At 47.3% G+C, this 14,055-nt stretch overlaps 1 protein-coding gene across 50 annotated transcripts in view; it reads right to left on the bottom strand.

Annotated features, from left to right (window-relative positions):
- Positions 1-14,055, bottom strand: part of SORBS1 (sorbin and SH3 domain containing 1) — a 225,844-nt gene that overhangs the window by 65,311 nt on the left and 146,478 nt on the right. For 31 of the 50 annotated variants that reach the window (XM_032883920.1, XM_032883820.1, XM_032883811.1 and 28 more), the window contains 4 exons: positions 12,647-12,819; positions 10,458-10,521; positions 8,641-8,715; positions 8,254-8,316 (listed from right to left, as the gene is read on the bottom strand). In XM_032883920.1, the coding sequence (XP_032739811.1) occupies positions 8,254-8,316; positions 8,641-8,715; positions 10,458-10,521; positions 12,647-12,819 (375 nt within the window). Of the gene's footprint in view, positions 1-3,363; positions 3,533-8,253; positions 8,317-8,640; positions 8,716-10,457; positions 10,522-12,646; positions 12,820-14,055 lie in introns of those variants that run through there. The other 19 variants (XM_032883898.1, XM_032884007.1, XM_032835894.1 and 16 more) reach the window with 3 other exon arrangements.

Here is a 14,055-nt window from a genome sequence, read left to right as displayed (position 1 = left end):
GGTCTCCTCCCAGCCCAAATAAAGGAAAGGTATCAGGTACCAAGTTATCTTTCCCTCCCTTCCTCCATCCATTTCAGGGATAAGAACTAGTTGTTATCAAAGTTGAACAAGACTTGCCCTGCTATACATGAAATGTGCAAGCTGATTTACGTTAACTTTTGAAAATAGGGCGGAAGAGGTAAAACGAGATCCAGAAATGTATTTTTGGAGTACTGTTCTGAAGAATTTTGTCTTGCCTGTTTTTGTTTTTTAACAGAACTTCTGATTACCCTGCTAAAAATGCCATGATGTCAAAGAAAGCAAAAAATCAGCTCTGACTGCAGAGATTTGACTGGAAAAACACTGGCTGCAAATGAGAAATTAGCTTACTTAGGAACCAATGTATGTACCACTTAAAATCTAGCCTCGCATTTTAGCTCAAAACCCTGTATCTCTGAATCATGGACTGACAGCCTAACAGTAGACCGTGAGGAAGATCAGGGTTAGTTTGTAACTATTACCTGGTTCTTGGGGTAAGAAGCAACGTTTTCATGGGGGACACATGGCATTTAAATATTCAAAAAATGTTTAAAGTCTATGTTCTTGAAACAATTTTTTCTTCCCAGAGCTTCCTTACATAGAAATCTGGAAGATTTGTTAGAAGGAAATGAGAAATAGTTCTTATAAGATGGAAAAAAAAAGTAGAGCAGCTTGGGGAGTTAAATAATTTATGTATTTTGAAAAGTAGGAGGAGAAAAAAACAGGGGTGAAGGCAACAGACATCAGAATGACTGAACACTCTTCAAGCCTCCTCTTATGTGTTAGAGGTGGAGAAAGCAGTGTCACCCGGCTAAGCCAACGGAGGGCAGGAGCACCTCTAGGGAAGCAAGCTCTTCGTTTCTCTGTGTCCACGGGACCGAGTCCAACATGTGGATTTCAGCTCACCTTCGAAGACAGCAGACTGAAGTTCCACAGATTCGACCAAACACGAGGAATCCGGGCAGGTCCCAGGGGACGTAAAATTTACTTTAATTGATGTTTGTCTTAGAAATCTAACATAAGGGACACCTGGGTGGCTCAGTGGGTTAAGCCTCTGTCTTTGGCTCAGGTCATGATCTCACGGTCCTGGGATCAAGCCCCACATCGGGCTCCCTGATCAGCAGGGTGCCTGTTCCCTTCCTCTCTCTACCTGCCTCTCTGCCTACTTGTGATCCCTCTCTCTGTCAAATAAATAAATATTAAAAAAAAAAAAAAGAAATCTAACATAAGAAAATTCTACCTCTGCTTGTGAATAAAAACAATAGCAGCTTCCATTAAGTGCCGAATAGCGGCTGCTAATTTACTAACTTCATCTCACTCAACCCTCGCGAAAACTGGAGGTAAGGAAATCTCTCATCTCACAGACAAGCAAAGGGGGCCCGGGAGGTTAAGAGAATTTGCCCTTAGCCACACAGTGAGAGAAAGACAAAGCAGGAAAGGACTCAAGGTCTTTCTGACTCCACTTCTCTGCGCTGCCTCTAAGCCCTGTGACAGGAATTGGGGCTTTGTTCTACTCCTCACCCCGGCCTCATTTACCCAATCCTGGGAAAAACTATGGCTCTTCTGGTATAATTTTTATTATGGAAGAGGCAGGAGAGGCTGTTGTTTTGAAACTCTAGTCATGCACTATGGTGTTGGCCAGACTAACTTCTAGACCTTGAAGCCTTTGCTATCTTTCTGCATCATCCCCTCCTTCTTGATGCTTAAGCAAATTTTCTTTCTTTTCCTTGTAAAGATTGTATGTATGTATGTATGTATGTACGTATTTATTTATTTGCCAGAAAGAGAATGAGAGAGCAAGAGAGAGAGCACAAGCGGGGACAGGAAGGAGGCAGAGGGAGAAAGTTAAGAGTTAAGCAGGCTCCCCACCCAACAGGGACCCAGACACAGCTCGATCCCAATCATGACCTGAGTTAAAGGCAGACGCTTAACAACCACGCCACCTAGGTGCCCCTTACGCAAGTTTTCTGAGTTACCCACTTCTAGTTCTTTGCTGGTTTCTAGAGACAGTGGGTAAAACAGGGTCATTCTTGCTACGTCATCTACTTGCTGTTTCTCTAGTTCCCTTCTCCTGGCAGGCCAAGCCCACACTGGGGTAGATGGATATGAAGTTAAAAATACCGATGAATGGGAAAACTGGGTACCAGGATCACCCTTCTGCGTTTCTGCACACTGGAGTTAGCCAAATGGAGTGTACGTTTTTAAGCACAGTTAAAAGGCAGTAAATGAAATGTTTTTTCCAAGCCGTTTGTGAGCACAGGCATTGTCTGTGTCTGAAATCCTGCCGTTACAGTTTCTCCAAGGGTTCTTTAAAGCGGCGCCTTAGGGGGCTCAGCTGAGCTGGGATCTTGTGATTGCCGCTCGTGGTGGAGCCACATGCTGACAGTGCCCCTCTGAGCCTTGGCAGTGACACCCAGAACTTCCGGTGCCAGTGACTTCCAGGAAGCCCTAAGGCTCAGTAGCATTTACTCAGGGTGAACAATCCACTTCTGGAACCCAAAGGCCCCTGCTGGGCTCCGATGTTTACACACCAGTGACTATCCTCTAGGCTTTGGCAGTCTATCCTTGGAGGCTCGATTTGGGGACGGCTACTCTTCTAAAACTGCCAGGAAACACATAATTTCTTTTTCAACCACAGCAACTTTAAATGAACTTCTAAAAAAGGCTTTTCCTGGATTTGGGGGTTTCTTTCTTGAGAATTCATAACAATCTTAAAAACACTGGAACAAGTGCTGGTCGAGAATGATTATTTTATAAAAAAAATGTGACTAATATGAGATGCACAAAAGCCAGTATTTACACAATCACTTGCCTTTATCAATTAAATTTTAATTTTATACATTTCTTAGGCATTTAAACTTAAGACTGTTTTTGTAACATCAGGGGCTCATTTTTGACAATCTTTTTCTACCGCTCGAATTAATTTCTTCTGCTTCGTTCCATACACTTTGGAAGACAAAAGATAAAGGGGTCGAGATAGATACACACACTCACCCCACAAATAAAAATAGCCAAAGAAAAAGATATACGCAGAAGTGGGGACAAAGTCTGGGTGGGATCGGAGAGAAGAATCAGCAAAAGGAGAAATGGGACAAGGTGGTCAGGATTAGTCCAAAGAGCCCAGGGAGAAATTCCCAAAGCTGCTTTGGTTCTGGTTAAAGGCAAATTTTAAGGGATTAGGAAGAAGAAAAAAAAGACCAACAAAGGGTACAGAGTAGCTACAGAAAACGAACAGGAAAAGGGGGAAAAAAAAAAAGAACTGAAGGAGAAGAGAACGAGACAGAAAAGGAAAGAAGTAAGAGGAGGAAGACGTGCGGAGGACCAGAGGGCTGGAAGGAGACTCACCGTCCTCATCTCCAGTGGCATTCCCAGCCCAGGAGGAGGTGGAGAGGGAGTAACTGGAGCTCTCGGCTATCCTGCGGGCCAGTCTAAGGCTGCACTGGCCGGGCGGAGCCCTCCTGCCTGGCTGTCCTCAGGAGAGCAAAGGTGACCGTCCCGCCAGCCCGGCCCCGCCTCCCCTGGGCAGCTCAAGCTGGAGTGGGGGGCCGGAGGCACACAGAGCCCAGCCGGGCAGCTTCACAATAGATCTATTTGCTTGAACTCCAGCAAAGTAAGGCTATTCTTAGAAATTCTGTAAGGCCGGTAGAGGATTACTTTAACTCAAATACAGACGTGCCTGGGAGAAATTGGCCTCCTAAATCTTTGTCCTGGCGCATCCTCATCTAGGAATGAGGAGAAAGGTCCATGAGACAGACCACTGTGGCATGGGTACGTCACCACGCCCAGGGGACGCCTTGAGACACTTCACCAGGAGGGGGCAGTGGTCACCATCAGCCGGACAGTGGAGGAAGCAGCATCCAAAAGCAAGAGGGAAAGCTGGTCTCTGGGACGTCCCCCTTTGGCTGATAGGACAGCCCTCTGCCCTGACATGGCCTGAAGTGTTCTAATAGGCCATGCACCGTGGAGTAACACACCAGAGACCTGGTTTTGTGCTGATGTGGAGGCGTCATTTGAAAAGCTTGGCCATTTTGTGGACACAAAGCCCATCAAGAGAGCCAACATCATTTGGGCGTGTTCAGAGTAGGAAGGCTGGTTCTTTTGAACCCATAGCCCCCCTCAAATTCTATATCCGAATTCCCTGGATTGCACTGGAGAGTAGCTTCTCCTTGGAGGGTGGGAAGGGCGGTCCCCTCCATTGTGGTGGCTCTCAGTCCTGGCGTCAAATCACTTGGGGACATTTCTTAACTACACGCCCCCCCCCCCCACCAGACGCCATCCTGGGAGACGCTGGAGCCTGGGCTTAGGGGTCAGAGAGGGTCAACCGAGAACACAGAGTGCAGCAGGAGGGGGAAAGGAATCAGCAGTGCCGTAGAACAGAGTAGGAAGGGCCCTAGAGATCTGCATTGAAAACCTGGTTCTGCTACTTACTGGGTGATCTTGCGCAGATTACTTAGCCTTCTCGAGCCTTATACCCTTCACTGATGAAATGAGGACTTACCTCCTGGGGTCCCCACAAGGATGAAACAAGCTAATAGTTGTTATGCATTTAGCACGTGATGCTGTGTATCCAGTAAGGGCTCAATAAATGGTGGTCGTGGCAGGCACTGTCGTGGTTATGCTGTTGTTATTGGTATTATTATTGATAGAATTACGCCTGGGAGCTGCTGAGGTCCGAGCCACCACATGGCTGTTTCCTAAAGTGGGAGGCAGGGGCGAGGCCGCGGTGGCATGTCTGAGGCCTTTCCTCCACAGCCTGCCCCCCTCTCGCTTCCTCCCCAGGAGGAAACTGTGGGCAGGGGGTCTGAAGACCCACCTAGCGGCCCCTTGACATCTGGGTGCGGCAGTGGGTGGGGCTGGCTCTGGTCACTTCAACAGCCCCTTCTCCCCACCCCCCCACCCCCATCTTTCTGACCAGACATCACAGAGGCTACAGAAAGACATCTCTCTGCCTGTAGGAGAGAGAACGGAATGGAATTCACAGACAAGCAGCTCTGGGTCACAGAGGAAGGAATGATGGGGAGGGGAGGGTGGGTCAAGTGAAGGTTAGAAAAAAAAAAGAAAGTAAAACTCATTTGCTTAGCCTTACTTAAAGTTATTCCCAAAAGGTCTCTGGTAAGTTATTTTTGATAAGCTTTCTAGGGACCGGGTACATAGTGAAATTTCAAGAAGTCAGTCTCCTGAATTCATTCTGCTCTTGCTCAGGTCCCTAGGCCCCCAGTCTCTCCCAACTACCTCAGGAAACAAAGAGCAAACTGCTCCTGTCCCACAGCCTGGTCTCAAAGATCACAAAAGGAGTAGAAGGGACTGCTCCCCGTTGGGAGTTTACAGGTTTCTTTTCAAGTACATTTTAAACTTCACAGATTAAGGTGTAATAACTCTATTTATCTTCTGAAATTCTGGACAAGTTTGCTTTTTTTTTTTTTTCTTTATAATTGGAGGGGGGGAAATGTTGTTATGCCGACATACACAAACTTTCCTGGAGTCTTTTACTAGTCAGGAGAACCAGCTTTCGGACACTTAGAAATATCTTCTTTTATACTGGATAAACAACTAGGATTTCAGACAGAGACAGAGGCAGCAGCCCTTAGGCTAGGCTGTGATAGGTTTATTGCCAACAATTCTAATTTCAAATTCTGAGTACAAGCGAAACCAAAAAACCTGCAGCAACGACGGTCTCCTCACAGAGGACAGACCCAGGAATGGCAGCTCACATTTCTCAGTAAAACGGGCTATTTTTTAATGCTCATTAAAACCACGGGTAGAACCCTGGCTAGGTGCTAATTTGTCCTCAACACCTTTCTTTGAAAGGCATAAATATTTCCCACATTAAGAAGGGTGTGCAGAGCCCAGGGCCATCTGTCAGGAACACAGAGCTGAGGGGGACCTACCAAAGCTTACAGATGTCACAACCACAAGCCAGAGAATCTCTGATTACTTAAAAAAAAAAAAAAGAAAAGAAAGAAAGGAAAAAAAGAAAAAGAAAAAAAAAGAAACAAAAAAAACCCAATTCTTTAATGTGATCTAGCTCAAACATCTCCTTCATTTGTAAAAAGCCTTCAAGTGATTGAATATATGTGTGTTCCACGTCTGGCTCGGTCATCTTTAGCAGGAGCAGGGACAATGAAATCCACCCTATTTTTAAAATCTTTCCAGGGAAGAAGACTTCTTAGACACTTGTGGTAAAGCCTAATCATCTTGGTTATTATTAATCTTTTATGTTCAACCTAATTTTCCCCCCTTTTTAATCCTTCACAATTTCATCCTCTTTGGTCTTTCAAAATAAGAAATATTAAAGTCTGCTTCCTACATTATAGGTGAGAAGTTACCATATCATCCCTTACTGTTTCCGCCTCAAGGCCAAATAACCCCAATTCCCTCTAGTGCCTGATTGACCTGTAGCAAAAAGCTGACATTGTTAGCCAGGGTGCTAGGTGTGGCAGTTGAGGACCATGGCAGCTGTGGGTGTGGCCACGAAACCCTGTCTTCAGACCAACAGCTAGCCTGACCGTGGAAGCTGCCGACACTGCCTGCGGCAGGCCTATGGCATTCTTCTGGACTCACGTAGTCTCTGTGTTTCTCCACAGGACTCCTCCAGGTAGCCTTCCACCGCCTATGGGACACTACGCCTTCAGGCTTGCCAAGAACTTGTCATCTTTCCCAAAAGGGAGCCCAGAAGGAGGGGGCTGGGTTCTCAAGTCCAAATGAAGCACCAATCGAAAATCGCATTTAGTCAAAATCACCCTAAAAACAGAACAAAACTGTCTCCCTCTCTTGGCTCAGTCAATTGTTTCTTAAGCAATGCTTCTGGCTAGAATCTGCACTCCAGGATAAAAAGACTAGCTTATCGCACAGCAAAGAGATTCTTGTTGGAAGTGAGGAAGTCACTGGTTCTGATGAAATCATCAGCATGGAGCTGCAAGCCTGGGTTTGTTCAGGAGACTTTTTTTCTTCCAAACCAGGCATGAAATGGTTGGAAACCACTGATGAGCACATCAAAGGGAGAACCAAAATGGGATCCGGTATTTTAACTAAAACGGGCGTTCTTCTGTATGTGAGAGGTAATCAGTAAGAGTTTGGTGAATGAGTGAATGCACGACCTAACCCATGACAAAAAGGGCTGTGGAGGATAGTCTGTTGAGCTAATCAGAGCAGAGAAATACTGAGGGGGCACGACAGGGCTGCATCTCTAAGAAAGAACTATGGTACCATGGTCCAAAGCGTCACTCATCAACATTCTCAGGTATATACTGAGGATATCCTTCGCACCAGCAAGCTTTCCTCTGGCCTTCCGAACACATGCCCTTGCAGCTGCCCCCACTCTGGACATGGTGCGAGGAAGGGGCCTTGTCTAACTCACTGCTGGATGTGCACTTTTGAGAACATGGGACATGTCTTATCCACGGCACTATTTTCAGTTCCAAGGACAATGCATTGTACTAACGCTCAGTATTAATCAAATCAGTCAAGAGAGCTCAACATCTCATCCTAGAAGAGCATTTAATAGAATTTCCTCTTGTATGCCCCTTTCCACATTCCTCTTTCTAGGTCACTCACCCAAAGGTCAGATAATCCCTGGGACGAGGGTAATTCTAAGGATGGTATCTTTAACTTACCTTTAGAACCTTTTTTGACACCTAGACTTTTTGCTCTTAGATACGAGTGTGGCAATCCTTCCCAGCAGGTCCAAATTCCTAGCCAGCAATTTCATGAAACATTTTCTAACTTGGCCAAAACCCTTATTTTCAAGGGGCATCATCTCCCACCATGAAGGAATCTCTTACCTGGATACCCCTTTGGGAATTCCCTACCAAGGAGATACACCCTGAAAATCCATGACAAGAGGAGCCCAGTGATGGGCTGTAGCACATATGGGAACTGGGTAACTCTTCTGTTGTTGGCAGCACAATGACTGGCTCCCCATGTCACTGCTCAGCCACCAGCACCATGTGACCACCCCAAATACTGGCCCCAGAGCCCCACATGTTCAAAGCATTATAACTAAGCTACATTGGTTACCCCATTAATCATGGAAACTCCAAGGGAACAAGATTAAAATCCACCCAGACAGACTTGGGTCATACGGTCAGCAAGGAGTGAGACTAAACCAACAAAACACAAGGTTGGGGGAAGCAAACAATTGGGAGACAGCCCGTTAGCCACCAGAAAAAAACCCAAGGTGAAGAAGAAAGTAACAGCACCAGCACAAAGAGAGGCACGTGAGTTTCCTTTAATTACCTTCTGATTTAGGACTAGGAGTAGATGCTGGAAACTGGTAGGTAGGAGTGTAAGGATTGTCCTCTGTAGCAGAGAAAAGCAGTGGATTTTGAAACTACCCACCATGAAGTGGAGGAGCTCACAAATCCCGCAACTGACTCTTTTGAACGATTACCTACTTTAGTGTTATTAAAGCACACGGCATCACACTGAACACGAGATTAATGAATTAGGAAGGCCTTAGTCATTTTAATATAGCACATCATGCAAATAAGTGAAATAAAATTTCCACCAACCAAAAAGGACTATTAAAAACAAAATCTAAAAGCCAAATCATATTCGTAGAATGGAACTATAAGAATTAATTTAAGGCTAGGACAACAGATACACTGTCTAAGTTTATGGTACCTTCAGAATTTTGCTGGATTTCAGGAAGTTCAGGGAATTGGTACGTAGGGAAATAAGGGTTTTCTTCAGGAGTGTCTAGGCAGAGGAACAGGTTTGGGAGAGAGAATAGAGGAAGATACAAATGGAGAGAATGAACGAATAGGGATCCACACACAGTTCAGGCTCCTTGAATTCTGGAACATACTAAGCTTCAGTAGTGATATGAAAGAAATTCAAATTGCTTTTAAAAAATCCAGTCCTTTTGCCTGAATTACTGAGACACATCTAAAGAGACAATATCATTTTTCCTGTTGGACAAAGAATTACATATACACAGGCTCTAGTAAGCAAAAGGGATTTAGCACAAAGCTTCAAGTTTCCAAACAAACAAGTGGATTCTTAAATTTTTCACATCTCTGCCTACCATTAGGGCAGTTGGTTTCGTTTAGAAACTAATTTGGGTTTAGTTAATCCCTCCCAAGAGAGAAGTGATGTTGCCCGTGGGACAGAATAACAGACTGTTCACATATGCTCCTGTGGCTTGGCATTTGGGCTGCAAAAGCCAGGACTCAAGGTGAGAGAGACACAGAGTGCTGGGGGAGCTGGACATTGGCTTGAGGAAATGACCAAGAGAAGGGACATCACCCAGTCAGAGACCCAGCCTTTGGCGTCCCTGCCATGACTGAGCTCATCCACCCAACCACAGTGGATTTGCTCGTGGTTTAGAAACACTAAACACTGAACATCTCAGTATTCTGAAAGAGTCGGAAGAGAGGCACAGCCAGGTTCATTGTGAACACTGTAGGAGCTCAGCACCAGTGAGGCTAGCGGACATCTGCAGCTAATCAGAGAGATCGGTTACTTGCGGCTTAGGCCGCCACCAACCAGAACGCTTTCCTTTTGCCTTCATGTGTTCTCTGTGCCAGGCGGCCAGACTGGATTTGGCCCCAGGGAATGACAGGATGCTCTGCCCCTGGGAGGAGTGGTGCCTGTCCCACGGGGCAGCTGCATCCCTGCCCACCAGCTGATGGGCAGCGCAGGCGGATGGGAGCTGCTGGGGTCATGAGCTGCCCGAGCACCAGCCTGGGGTTTTCCCACCATGCGGGATCACCTGCTGACAAGCCCAGCGGGGCCCTGATCCTGAAGCGCTTCCCTTCAAGCCTGAGCGGGCTTTGCTGTGTCAGCTCTTGACTGACTCCCAGGGCTACCTGCCAAGTGCTGGCTCCCAGCTGGGGAAGATTATTTTTCATTTTAATGCCACCTTACAGGTGCACCACGCATGCTACTTCCTAAGGCAGAATTTGCTCTCATCTGGACCCTGCGACATCCCTTGGAGGAAGGGAAGAGGGCTGAAATGTGGAGAGGTATGTGACTGGCCCAAGGTTACATGAGTGCTTAGGGGACTGAAGCCAGGTCAGACCAGTTCTCTCCACTCCCAGTTCAGTGCCTTCTCAACTTGCTCTGCCCACAAGGCAGTCATAGGCTGACAAGTGGTGGGGGGCTGCACCTAAAGCCGGAAGCAGGTGGGAGTCAGAGCTGCTCACATCCCCGGGCAGGCAGATGCTGGAGCACAGGCTGAGTGCTGGCCTCAACCTGCTACATCCCACAACATCTGGGAGGGAGAACTTGAGAGCTGACCTCAAAGCCCACATGTGAGGAAGAGCACAAGCAGTCCCTCCCTGCTCTGGTCTACAGGCGTATGGCTGGGCTCAGGCAGGCTGCTCAGTGAGTTGAGCACAGGGCCCAGCCTTCTGACATCCTAGCAAAGCAAGTTTAAGTCCTCACCACAATAGTCAACATATGAACACAGCACAGCTTCTACAAATGAAAATCAGTACCTCTGTTTAGTTTGTGGATCTGTTTAAACATGGTCTTGTACCAGTCTTTGGATCTCTCGGTGTTCTAGAGAAAAACAAAGGCAAAGAGTAAAATAAAATGGAAAGGTTAGCACATTTCAGAACTTCTATGATCATGAAATCACAGCTTCCGGAAAGTGACAATATCTGAAGCCAAAACTTACGTTACTCTTTATATCTTGGTGACCCCACATTTAAGTCATTCTTAAAAATGCAAAACAAAATAAAATAAAATAATAAAATAAATAAAAATAAAAATGCAAAACATTTGAGAAACAGCAGCCAAACCAAGGGATGCCTGGGTGGCTCAGTCGGTTAAGCATCCGGCTCTTGATTTTGGCTCAGGTCATGATCTTGGGGTCATGAGATCAAGCCCCGTGTTGGGCTCCACACTCAGCTTCTCTGCTTTTCCCTCGGCCCCTTCCCCTGCTCAAACACACTTACCCTCTAAAATAAAATAAATAAAATCTTAAAAAAAAAAAAAATAGCCAGGCCAGGAGATTCAGACCTGAATCTGCAGAGTAATAATTGGCCAAAAAAGGATGCAGATTTTGAAAAAAGTAAATGAAGATCCACTTGAAGTGTGTTCATTCATACAATTTTTTAAAATTTCATTTTTTAGGGGCACCTGGGTGGCTCAGTGGGTTAAGCCGCTGCCTTCGGCTCAGGTCATGATCTCAGGGTCCTGGGATCGAGTCCCGCATCGGGCTCTCTGCTCAGCAGGGAGCCTGCTTCCCTCTCTCTCTCTGCCTGCCTCTCTGTCTACTTACGATCTCTGTCAAATAAATAAATAAAATCTTTTAAAAAAAATAAAATTTCATTTTTTAGAGAGACAACTAAGCAGACGTAAAGCTTCCTAGAAACATGAGGCAAAGAATATATGCACGTCCCCACCCATATCAGCTTCTTCTGCAGAAGTGCGGTCACCTTGAAGAGGGCCAGAGAGTTTCATCTTCATCCCAAAGCTGAGCTGTTTTTGTTTTAAGAGCAAAATAAAACAAGGACGGGTAGAGATGGGTGATTAGATCATGCATTTTCACTCTCACTTTAGAGATGAGGAATAAAGTCAAAACGATGCCCAAGGTCACAGAGCTGGCGTGGAGGCGAGTGGGAAGGCCACCTCACGTGATGGTTAGGGGTGTGCGTTTGGGAGTCAGAGTGTGTGGTGTGGGTTTGGCAGGTTGTGCCATCCTGGGTAAGGACCATAATCACTCTTGAGTCCCTGCTTCCTTATCTATGAAGCGGGAATTCTATCTGCATTCACCTTGCAGAGTGAATGCTGAGATCGCGCAGTCCGCGAGCGGCGGTGGCAATGACCATCCAGCACAACTCCCTTCCTACAAATTACTGTTCTTATATGCTTAGTGTTACTTAGGACCAGACAACAGTTCTTCCAAGGCTCAGCCTATGGACACCAAAGGGACACCAGAAACCGTCTACTCACTACATGGAGACTGTAGAGAGAAACACTCTAGTGTTCTGAGGGGTTCATGGAACAAAAGGGGATTCACCCTAATCCACTTTCAAATGCAGCTTCCCCTGAATTCCAGGGGGGCTGCAGGAGGCTGGCGTGCCTATGCAAAGGAGGACAACTGGGCAGCTGAGCCCATTCTGTGGCTCCCTTAGAGCTTCTTGCTTACCACGTGTGACAGGGTCTCTCCTAGCCAGAGGAACTTCTTCCTGAACACATCAACAAGGACCCTGAGCCCCATGCTCTCCCCAGGGTTCTGTAATCCTGAACCTGCATTTTCTGAGCATGCTACGCAGGACACAAAAGGGAGGCTGGGAGATGCTGACCATGACATCCTCCCCTAGAACAGATACTGGCCTCAAGCTTCTCAGAAGTTCTGCTGCAGAGAAATGGCTCTGTGCTCCACCCTGCTTTTCCCCCACAGTCCCAGAACCCTGGACCCTTTTCTCATGAGACTTAGACCATCTAACATGCTTTACGGAAAGCTGCTGCCCTCTGAGCTCAGGACCAGGGTAGGACAGGAGGCCAGAGCACAGCTCTGGGAAGCTCTGTGGCCCTCCACGGGTCTGGAGAGTAGGCAGTGGCGAGGATTTCCATGTGAGGCCTTTGTCAGCCACAAGTAGGGTCACGTGCACTCAGGTGTACGTGTGTCACCGGCGTAAGAGGAAGCTTAAGTAGGACTTGGGGTCCATATTCGTACCCGGAGTGGGATGCCCACATCATCCATGGAAACATCGCTCAGGTCCTGAGCGCTCCTGGCCACCCGTCTACTGTCATCCTTTGCCTTTTTCTCAGTAGCCCTTCCAGGTGAGGTGGGTTTCTCCTGCGTTGGTGCCAAGTCCTGCTCTCCCACTCTTCTTTCTGAGACAGGATCTGGAAGTGAGAAACAGTCATTAGCTACAGCAGCTCTCCTTGGGGCTCCGAAGCAGAAATCTCCCAAAGAATCCAGACGGGGCAAGTGTGTTTGCTAATTCCCAACAGGCATGAGTCTCATTGAGAGCACGGTTGGCAAATGAGGGCCTGGCCGCCTGTTTCCGTAGTAAAGTTTTATCAGGAAACAGCCACACCCATTCATTTACGTATTACTTATGGATGCTTTCAAGTTACAGTGGCCAAGCAGAGTAGCACCTAGCTCGCCCTTTCCGACGCTGAGTGCACATTGGAGCTGATCAGGTTCAGGACTGGAGGTTACAGAGAGTTAATAAATAGACCAGGTGTTTAGATTGTATACTCTGTTATTCCCAGCCACGTCCCTTACTACGGGAAGGCATCATGGCTCTGCACGGCACGTCCTGTGGCCAGGGGGCGTGGACCTCTCAGGGTGTGGGCCTACAAGGAGCTGACGGCCAGTGGGCAGAAAGGGCAAGAGAGCCACTGGTGAGAGGGCAGGATGGCCAGGGCGGATGGAGCCCGCATCCAACTTAGCTGAGGAATTTAAGTTCAGGGCTGGCATCTCGGAGGGAGTCAAACAGGAAGTGAAGGGTGCCCCTGGCAGGGGGAACAGCAGCAGCAAATGCAAGGAGCCTCTGTACTACTCTGAGCTACACAGGGGCCAGGCTCTGTGCTCAATTCTTCATATCCATGATCTCAGGTTCCCCTCCCAAAAACGCTACGAGGAAGAAACTATTATCCGCTCACTAAAAACAAAAAAAAACCCAAAACAGTTTGGGGCACCAAGGCACAGAGACATTAACGTGCCCTGCCTGAGGTCACACAGCTGCCACGTGGCCAAGCTAGGATGTGGATTAGGGACACCTGACCCCAGCGGGTCTCTCTGAACCATGTCCTGTCGTACTGCCTTCCAAAACGGCACCAAGGCTCCAAGCCTGGCCTGATCCAAATAGAAGTTAGTAAAGGGACTGGGGTGGGGAAGGCAGCGAGAGATGGCTGCCTTCATTCAGACACGGTAACTTTGACAGTGAGACATCCAAGCAGAAATGCCCTTGAAGAAAGAGGGAGCGGAGCCCCGGTAAGGGGCCCTGGCGGGAGTGCCATTCCCAAGCCATCAGCAGTAACGCCATGGAAGAGGTCATGGAGGAGTACATGAGGGCAGAGTCAAGGGCTGTCATGAGCTAAGGGATGTCACGGGGACAGGCTGAGGAGCAAAAA

The sequence above is a fragment of the Lontra canadensis genome, unplaced genomic scaffold (genome assembly GCF_010015895.1).
Source record: "Lontra canadensis isolate GAN:19392208 unplaced genomic scaffold, GSC_riverotter_1.0 scaffold3, whole genome shotgun sequence".
NCBI lineage: Eukaryota > Metazoa > Chordata > Mammalia > Carnivora > Mustelidae > Lontra > Lontra canadensis.
This window is presented reverse-complemented; position numbering and strand designations above follow the sequence as displayed.